Raw genomic sequence first — 8,848 nt, forward strand, 5'->3', positions numbered from 1 at the left:
ACGTGGGATCTCTTAAACTCTAGTGTTGATGCTGATAATGACGAAGAAGCTGCAGCTGAAACTGATTCAAAAAGTGATGAGTGCAAACAAAAAAAACCTTTAACATTTAGAAAATTTGGAAAGTTATCAACAACTAGGTGGCTTGCCCGATATAATGTCATAAACGTTATTGTAGAAAATTACGGGATTTTGCAAAGCCATTTTAATTTGTTTGTTCAAACAAATACTGAAAAATGTTACACGACCAGATTACTGAACACAATACTTAACGACGACTCAAATTATTTATATTTATTAATAGTAAAATCTATATTATGAGAGCTTAACTATGTAAATGCTTCATTTCAAAGCAATAATATTGATATGGGTAAAGCATATGACGATTTGAGCGATTCGATAATACTTTTAAGGAGAAAAATCTTAAAGCCTGATTTCATGACTGAAAATATAGAAACTGTATTGAAAAATTTCGAGAATTCGTCAGTGTTTAGACCTGTAGACTCTGTCGATTTCGGAATCGATTATAAAAATGCAGTTTCTAAAAGTAAAATAAGCAGTGAACAAAGAATAGAAATTGAAAGTCGAGCATTTGCTTTTATTAAAGCCCTCTGCATAGAAATTTCTGATAGATTACCAAACAATCTAAAGTTTTTTAAGAAGTTGAAATTTCTGTGCCCGTCGGTTTGTTTGTCGCAAACAATACGACCAGATTTTTCAAATCTACCATTCTTAGAAGAATTTGTAAGTGCTCATGAGCTAAGTAATATGGAGAATCAATGGAATAGGTTATTAACAGTAGATTGGGGTGCACACTTCGGTAAAAGTGTTTTCGAAAATAGTTACACCTTTTGGTCTGCTGTGTATTCATTCCAGAATGCTGGTGGTAAATTTATATTTAAAAAATTGGCCACCTACAGTTTGATAATGCTCAGCCTGCCATCAAGTAATGCTGTAGTGGAGCGAGTATTTTCTGTCATGAATACTGTGAAAACCAAACTGAGAAATAAAATGTTGATAAATATGTTAGATTCCATTTTAAGAATAAGGTTACGATTTTATTCTAACCATACCTGTTGCCAAAGTTTTATACCAACGTCTCAAATGTTAGCAGATTTTAATTATAAAGTAGTGTACCCAAAAAATGTATCCGAAAATGAAAGCAAATTGCAAGAAGAATTGGAATATGAGGTTATAAGGTTATTAGAATCGTACGAGATTCCATGTATAAACATTAAAGATGTTTATTGACCGAATCTTTCATTTTCGATTAACTTAATGTAATAAGTTATCTCTAATTGTTAGGGAAACATCTTTACCGCTAAATGTTAATTTATTTTGTATTAAATTATTTATAATAAAAAACAATACAAATAAATATTTATAAAATATATTTTTATTCTATCATTATAAAATTTCCCAATTCGAATATTTGAACATTCGCGCCAAGCTAGGCGTACTTATTAGGTTGTAGCAATTTCATTGGTTGTACAAGTATAATGTGGCGATTTTTGGCGAGTTGGCAGCCTGTAGATGGCGACAGGCGCTCAAGCCATACTGGCCACACTGTCTCGGACGCCCATACCGCCACTGCACGCGCCACAGCCGACAGACGATCCACACCCCCGCTCAAGTCGTCCCTCGCCACCTGCGTATAGGTTTGAAGGTCATCAGCATATAGCAAATGCTCGACACTATCCGATAATTCGCCCTTAGGGCCCTTAAAAGAAGCCAAAATGTCTCTGAGATCGTTGATGTAAAGACTAAAGAGAAGAGGACCCAGGACCGAGCCCTGTGGAACGCCAAGATTGGTAGTGAGCCAAACAGAATTGCCAACTGTTTTCGTAACCACTTGATGGTTACGCCCTGTAATGTATGACTTGATCCACAGAACTACAGACCTAGAGAAACCCATTCCTATTAGCTTTCGAAGAAGTTTAGAGGGCGAGATCGTGTCGAACGCCTTACTGAAATCAAACATCAGGAGGATAGTAAGCAGTTGTTTTTTGCTATTAATACCCGCCCTAATATCCTCTGACAGACTCAGTAGTGCTGTTTGCGTGCTGTGATAACGCCGAAAATCCGTCTGACGTGTATCAAGAAGCTTCTCCGACTCTAAGTACTCGGATATCTGGTCGTGAACAATCTTCTCTAGAACCTTGGCAAGAAAACATGACAGAGCGATCGGACGAAAGTCTGAAGCGGCTGATGGAATTGCCGTTTTCTTGAGGGGCACTAGACAGGCCTTTTTCCAGGCTCCAGGGAAGACGCCACTAGACAGAGAGGAGTTAAAAATAGATGCAAGGTGGTGGCCCAGGATCGGAAGGGATAGCAATGACATCCTGAGGAATGCCATCCTCCCCTTTTGCCTGTGATGAGAAATGCGCAACGGCCAGGACCACGTCCGAAAAAGTGATTTCACGGAAAGTGAAACCAGCTTCACTGGCCGTCGCCACAATCTCATCCAAGTTCACCTCGCTCTCTGATTCTGATACGGAGACCCCGGCAAAGTGGGCATTGAGCTCGCCTATAGAGAAACCGTGCAGTTGCTCCTTAGTCGTGGACAATAGTCCAAGATTACGAAGCTCAATCCAGATGTTTTTGTTGTTGTTCAGGGCCTCCGAAATTCTGGCCCGAATAAAAGCCTCTCGCGCCTCGATTGTGCGCTGTTCTGCTTGAGCCGCAAGAGACTGGTATTCCGACCAGAACCTCGAGTCACGGGTCCTTTTGAATCTTTGTTCGACCGCATCACGCTTATCATAAAGGTCTTGAAGTTCTGCGTTGACCCACGGTGAAGATTTTTTATTTTTGGGTTTAAATTTTTTGAAAGGGGCAAGTTTTTCAATGACAGTCATGATGGTACCACTAAGCGCTTCTAATTTACTGTCTGTGGTCATGCCCGGCCAACTGATGGTCGACCAATCGCAGGTTTCGAGAAGGGAAAGAAGCTCCTCGCACATGATGGATTTAAAATCTCTATAAAAGAATGGAGTTAGAGTAGGAAATTCCGACTTTGGAGTCCGAAACGTAAAATCAATGATGTTATGCCTACTCGGAAAGGTCGCCACCATGTTGTTCGCATTCAGCACTACTTCATTGTCATCAGCATAGATTACGTCAATCCACGTATGAGACTCCCCGACGTGGTGCGTCGCGCCATGTTCAACTAATTTGAGATTCAACTAACAGGTCCTGACAAAATTCGTATCCTGAGACGTCGACAACATATTTGCGTTCAGGTCCCCCATGACTATACGATGATTATAGTCATCCGCATATAGTTTTAATTTATCCACCAGGTCAGAGTTGGTCATGAAAGAAATACCTGGTGGTCTGTATATAACGGCGACAGAAATGGGGGGCATGCGGCCCTTTTGAATTCTACACATAAGGTACTCTGGAATCCCGGGCTTTCTACCATCCGTCGTTGTTGGAGATGAGCACAGTATGGTCGCCTTGTAACTATTGTGGATATATAGTGCCACACCTCCTCCCTGGGTATTCCTGTCCTGCCGAAGGACAGAGTAGCCCTTTACCTGCGCAAATACATCGTCGACGCTTGGCCCGAAAACAATGTATCAAAAAACGCGCGAGCTACAGTCTGGGCTGAGGTGTCCTGAAGGGGAACCGCTTCCACCCATCTCGAGAAACGATCTATCATGGTAACCAAATATTGGTAACCGTCACGCACCGGTAAAGGCCCTACGATATCGATGTCAACATGGTCAAAGCGACCATCCGGAGCTACAAAATGCTCGGGAAACGTTTTAACATGCCTGGAGATCTTAGATTGCTGACAGGCAAGACAATTTTTGCATCATACAGCAATCTCGCGATGCATGTTTGGCCATACGTAACGTTGTCGAATAAGACGATCGGTTACCTTGGGACCGGGATCAGGTATGTACGGACGCAAGCTTTCGCCAGTCAACTCGCAATAAATGACTGCGTGGTCTGGACCCAGCTAAAGACGCTTAAGAGTAAGAGGGTAGTTCGGAGACTCACGAATCTCTTTTAGCTGTTCGTCCGCTTTCTGTTTGGCTGCTAGATCGGCCAAGTCGAACTCTAGGGGAAAACGAATAGTCTCTATTCTAGAAAGAGCGTCCGCCACCACATTGTCCGAACCTTTGATGTGTTCGATACGGGTAGTGAACTGTGAAATGTATCCTAACTGACGCAAACGACGCGGAGGAGCTGTCTCGTTGTTTTGAATGAAAGCGTAAATGAGTGGCTTGTGATCGGTACGAATCGCGAAGTCACAGCCCTCAACTATCAAATCTGATTTGATTTGCTCGAAGGCTTTGCTAGTCTCTGCAGTCCATTCGATTGGACGTTTGTCATTTTTACGAGAGTCCCGAAAGTATGCGTTCAGAGGAACCTGAGCCTCCGCGGCATGAGAGAGGTTGCGGTGATAAAAGTTCACCATGCCGAGAAAGCGGCGCAACTCCACTACAGTGCCGGGCTTGGGAAAATCCATCACTGCCTTGACCTTCTCCTGAGTTGGACGAATGCCCTGCGAGTTGATGTAATATCCCAAGAAGACGAGTTCCTCTACAGCAAAGATACATTTATCTACGTTGATGCGCAAACAGAACTTATTTAAACGCTCGAAAACTAGACATAAGTGTTGGTAGTGCTCTTCAACGGACTCTGACGCGATCAGAATATCGTCAATATAAATAAAAACAAATTTCAAGTCCCCTAACGCTCTGTTGATGTACCTTTGGAAGGTTTGGCTAGCGTTGCGCAAACCAAAGGTCACGTATATAAATTCAAATAAACCGAAGGGCGTGATTATTGCCGTTTTTTTTCAATGTCTTCGGTAGCGATGGGAATCTGATTGAAAGCTCTTAAGAGATCTAAATAAGAAAAGATTTTTTTTCCATGCAGTTCACTGGTACAGTCGTACAAGTGCGCTGTAGGGTATTTGTCAGGGGCGGTCTGTGCGTTTAGAGCACAGTACACGCCACAAGGACGATAAGACCCATCTTTTTTCAAGGCCATGTATAACTGGCTAGCGTACGACCCGTAGTGTAGATGTGATGAACGATGTCCGGTTTGAACTGAGGATCGTGCGGAACTGAATCTGTTATTTTAGGAAGCTGGGCTAAAAGTTGAGCAGATTTGGAGCTAGAAGCTACTGCATGGATTCCGGCACTATAATCGCGTGAGGCACGGACGCAATGACAAAATTCCACGCTATGGGACGATTCAAGCCCAAGTCTAACAGCAGGAACGTTTCACCAAACGTGTCAATGGTTGTGTCGTTGGCCGCATAAAGCTTGCGCGAAGAGGGTTTCGAACTGACCTTGGAGCAAGCTGGGAGTACAGAGATTTCTGCACCTGAATCTATGAAGAATCTACGACCTGATTTTAGGTCTCTGAGGGTGAGACGTTTCGAATCTAAGGAACCGTCCCCTGACATCTCAGCAAGGAAGGGTTCAATTAGTTTTTTGGCGATCACTTTGCATATTCTGAACACCACTTCCTGCAGGAACGTGCGCAGACGAGATCGTATGAATACACATAACTCGTCAAATTGAAAAGCAACGCCGCGCGCAATTCACTTTGATTGAGGTTCAGAACTCTTGAAAAATTCCGCGAAAAGCGAGCGCCAAGAGCGGGCAGAGCGGATAACGCGCCTAACTACCGCAACCCGTGATACACGCGCGCCACGAGAAACCGCTCGCTAGAATCCAAGATGGCCGCCCTTTTCTCGGAAGCGAGCCAAATTCAATTTGAATTCTTGGTAACGCGCTTAAAAACTAACACTGCAAATACCTCGGAAAAATTCGCTAAATTATGCTGGACGATGGATGATGGCTGGATCTGCTGCGATGTCTCGGAGATGATGTCCGAGTTGACGTACTGCGAGAAGCACGCCGTCGATGAAAGCTGCCGGAGGACAGCTGCAAAAGGCGGTCGCCTAGAGAGGCTGACCGTGGCTCGGATGCCACTGAAGAAAACGCTGCTCGAAGCTGCTGTACGGCCGTCGCCTAGAAAGGCTGACCGCAGCTGAGATGACGCTGATGAAGTTGGACGACGCTGCTGCACAGGCGGTCGCCTAAAAGGCTGACCGCGGCAAGGACGTCGTCGATAAATTGGACGCTGCTGCTGCAAAGGCGGTCGCCTAGAGAGGCTGACTGCGGCTGGAACGCCGTCGACGAGATGAGCTCGTTGTCTGGTGCACGGCGGTCGCCAAGGAGACTGACCGCGGCAGGAATGCCACTGGAGATGCGATGAGCATGGCGGTCGCCTGAGTGGCTAACCGCGGCAAAAAGGCCGTCGGCGAAGATGACGCAATTCCCGGAAGAAGTGCTGCTCCTGGAGACGGCGGAACGAGTGGTCACTCGCTCGCCTGCTTAAGTCGGGGCCACCAATGTAGGAGTGGGCGTCCGAGATGACACCGAAGTGAGTCCTACTCTCACTGTGGAATGGTAAGGAGTAGCCAGGAAGAAGAAAACCTCCTCTTCTCCGAGACAAAGACTTCTCTTTTTATTGAGTAGCTGTTGCTGGCACAAGCGCCGAAAACGTTATGCCGTGCGCAGGCGGCTACAGTAATGACACGAACTTGCATCACTGGCGCCGATCCCAATCATTAGGGTTGGGGAAACCCAGTCGTCGGCTAGACTTGATTATACCTACGTTCAATACAGGAATATGACATATTGTTGCGCTGCAATATTTATGACGCAGCGCAATAAAAGAGAAAACTCAATCTAAATACATTGTACTATATTCGGCAAATGTACACAGGGTATAGGTATGGAGTATCCAAAATAATTTCTGATGATTAAACAGAAAAAAATTCATTATTGATTATAAAAAAAAAATTATTATTTTTTGATCTGTTTTTATTACTTAAAATAACTTTTAAGGAGAGGTCGGAGCTATAGCTACGCAAACCCGTCACGGGGTATTTAGTATTTCACAACTTAGAAAAAAACTTAGAAAAGTCCAAATGTCATTTTCTTTCGGTAAAATGATTTACCAACCTCAAACCTATAACGCTCTGCTCATTATACAGGGTGAGTCATTTTAATCTTTAATCTCAATTATCTCGTTGGCAAAGCATACCAGCGAAAAAAGTTTCGGTAAAAGTTTTAGGATTTTTCCCTGGCTATCTGATGATGACCTTGACAATGTCATTGAGCATGACCTTCAGGTCATTTGAAGGTCAAGTCGATTTTTCAAATAGAAACCCCTACTTTTGGCACCAGAAATGGAAAGAGCGGGAAATTTTACGTTCGAACATGTGATTTTGGAAACAAATCATCTTTTGTGCGGAAATTACCTTTGACATCAGCCGAACCCAGGATGCACCATCGAGGAGGTTGTCAAAAGGATTTAGCATCCCATTTTTTGTTTTATTTTTTTTTGTATTTTTTTTGTTTTTTTTTTGTTTTTTCCCTTTTTGTTATTTTTTTGGTATTTTTATGGAATGTTAACTGGAGTTAACCATTGATTAATTGTTCGAAATTACCGCCGTTTTGCTGGATGCAAAGATCAAGTCGAGCTCTGAATTGTCTTATGGTTCTAAGTAGAACATCTCGAGGGATTGCTGCACAAGCTGTACGAATGCGTTCGATCATATTATCTCGCATTGTTGGCCGTTGAGCATAAACAACATTCTTAAGATATCCCCATAAGTAAAAATCGGGAGGGATTAAATCAGGTGAACGAGGGGGCCAGGCAACTGGGCCACCTCGCCCAATCCACCTGCCATTGTAGCGGGTGTTTAAATAATCACGAACAATGCGTGCATAATGTGGTGGTGCTCCATCTAATTGGATCCACATTCTTAGCCTTGTGGCTAGGTCTACATTTTCTAGTAATTCAGGTAAAATGTCTCGAAGTAATCTCAAAAAGTTTACCCCATTCACGTTCTCTTCAAAGAAATAAGGACCAATCAAATAGCCATTGATGTTTCCACACCAGACCATAACACTCCAGCGGTGTTGATTGTCTATGGGCCTGAACCAATGAGGATTTTCATCTGACCAATAATGGCAATTATGTCTATTCAATTCTCCAGTGTTTCTGAATGTTGATTCATCTGAAAAAAGAACGTGCCTGAAAAAGTCTTGATCTTGTTGAATCATTCGTATTGCCCATCGACAAAAACGTACTCGCAAAATCATATCATTTGGAGTTAACTGTTGTGTTAATGTTATGTGATAAGGATGATATCTTCTCGCTCTCAATATTCGGGATGCTGTTGATTGAGGTATACCTATTTCTCTTTCTATTTGTCGAGTACTAATGTGAGGATCAAGATGAATAATCGCTAGAATGGTAATAACACGAGGATCGTTTTCGTCGTATTCATGATGACGGCGTTGACGAACAAAAGCTCCATTTCGAGCTCTCTGAGTTAAGGTTTGAATAATAACATTACTTGGGTGTCTCCTATTGGGATAGCGTTCAGCATAAAGTCTGGCAGCTGCTGCATAATTATTTCGACTTTCTCCCAAAATCATGCTCATATCAACGATTTCGTTGGGACCATAATCAGCCATGATCAAAATCAAAATAATTTGTTACAGACCAGTAAACAGGGAAACAGATTTTTTTCAATAATAATTATCGATTTACAAGAAGTAAAAAACACGATTAAGCTTTTCTGCACTAATTTGCTATCTACATAACTGTTAAGAGTAGTTCACTCTCAAAAATTGACACTAATACAAAATAATGGAATGACTTAACTACATCAAGAATTTTGAAAATTGACACTAATACAAAATAATGGAATGACTTTGAAAATTTCTGGAAATATTGAAAATTTTTTCATTTTCGAACGCATGTCACTCTCATTTCATTTATGGGGCTAAAAGTAGGGGTTTCCATT

The 8,848-nt window shown here is 42.6% G+C and overlaps 1 protein-coding gene across 1 annotated transcript; it reads right to left on the bottom strand.

Moving 5' to 3' along the window:
• Nucleotides 1–1,407: 1,407 nt before the first annotated feature.
• Nucleotides 1,408–6,574, bottom strand: LOC116417281. Its single transcript, XM_031929747.1, has 3 exons — nucleotides 6,569–6,574; nucleotides 5,779–6,261; nucleotides 1,408–1,645 (listed from the first exon to the last, which is right to left on the bottom strand). The coding sequence occupies exons 1-3, from the start codon at nucleotides 6,572–6,574 to the stop codon at nucleotides 1,448–1,450; spliced, it is 687 nt and encodes a 228-aa protein (XP_031785607.1). The 3' UTR covers nucleotides 1,408–1,447.
• Nucleotides 6,575–8,848: the final 2,274 nt, after the last annotated feature.

This window comes from Nasonia vitripennis, chromosome 4, assembly GCF_009193385.2.
Source record: "Nasonia vitripennis strain AsymCx chromosome 4, Nvit_psr_1.1, whole genome shotgun sequence".
Classification (NCBI taxonomy): domain Eukaryota; kingdom Metazoa; phylum Arthropoda; class Insecta; order Hymenoptera; family Pteromalidae; genus Nasonia; species Nasonia vitripennis.

Coding starts and splice junctions, on each gene's coding strand:
- LOC116417281 (XM_031929747.1), bottom strand. Junction 1,646..5,778: donor ATTTAGCGAATTTTTCCGAG/GTATTTGCAGTG, acceptor ACCTATACGCAG/GTGGCGAGGGACGACTTGAG.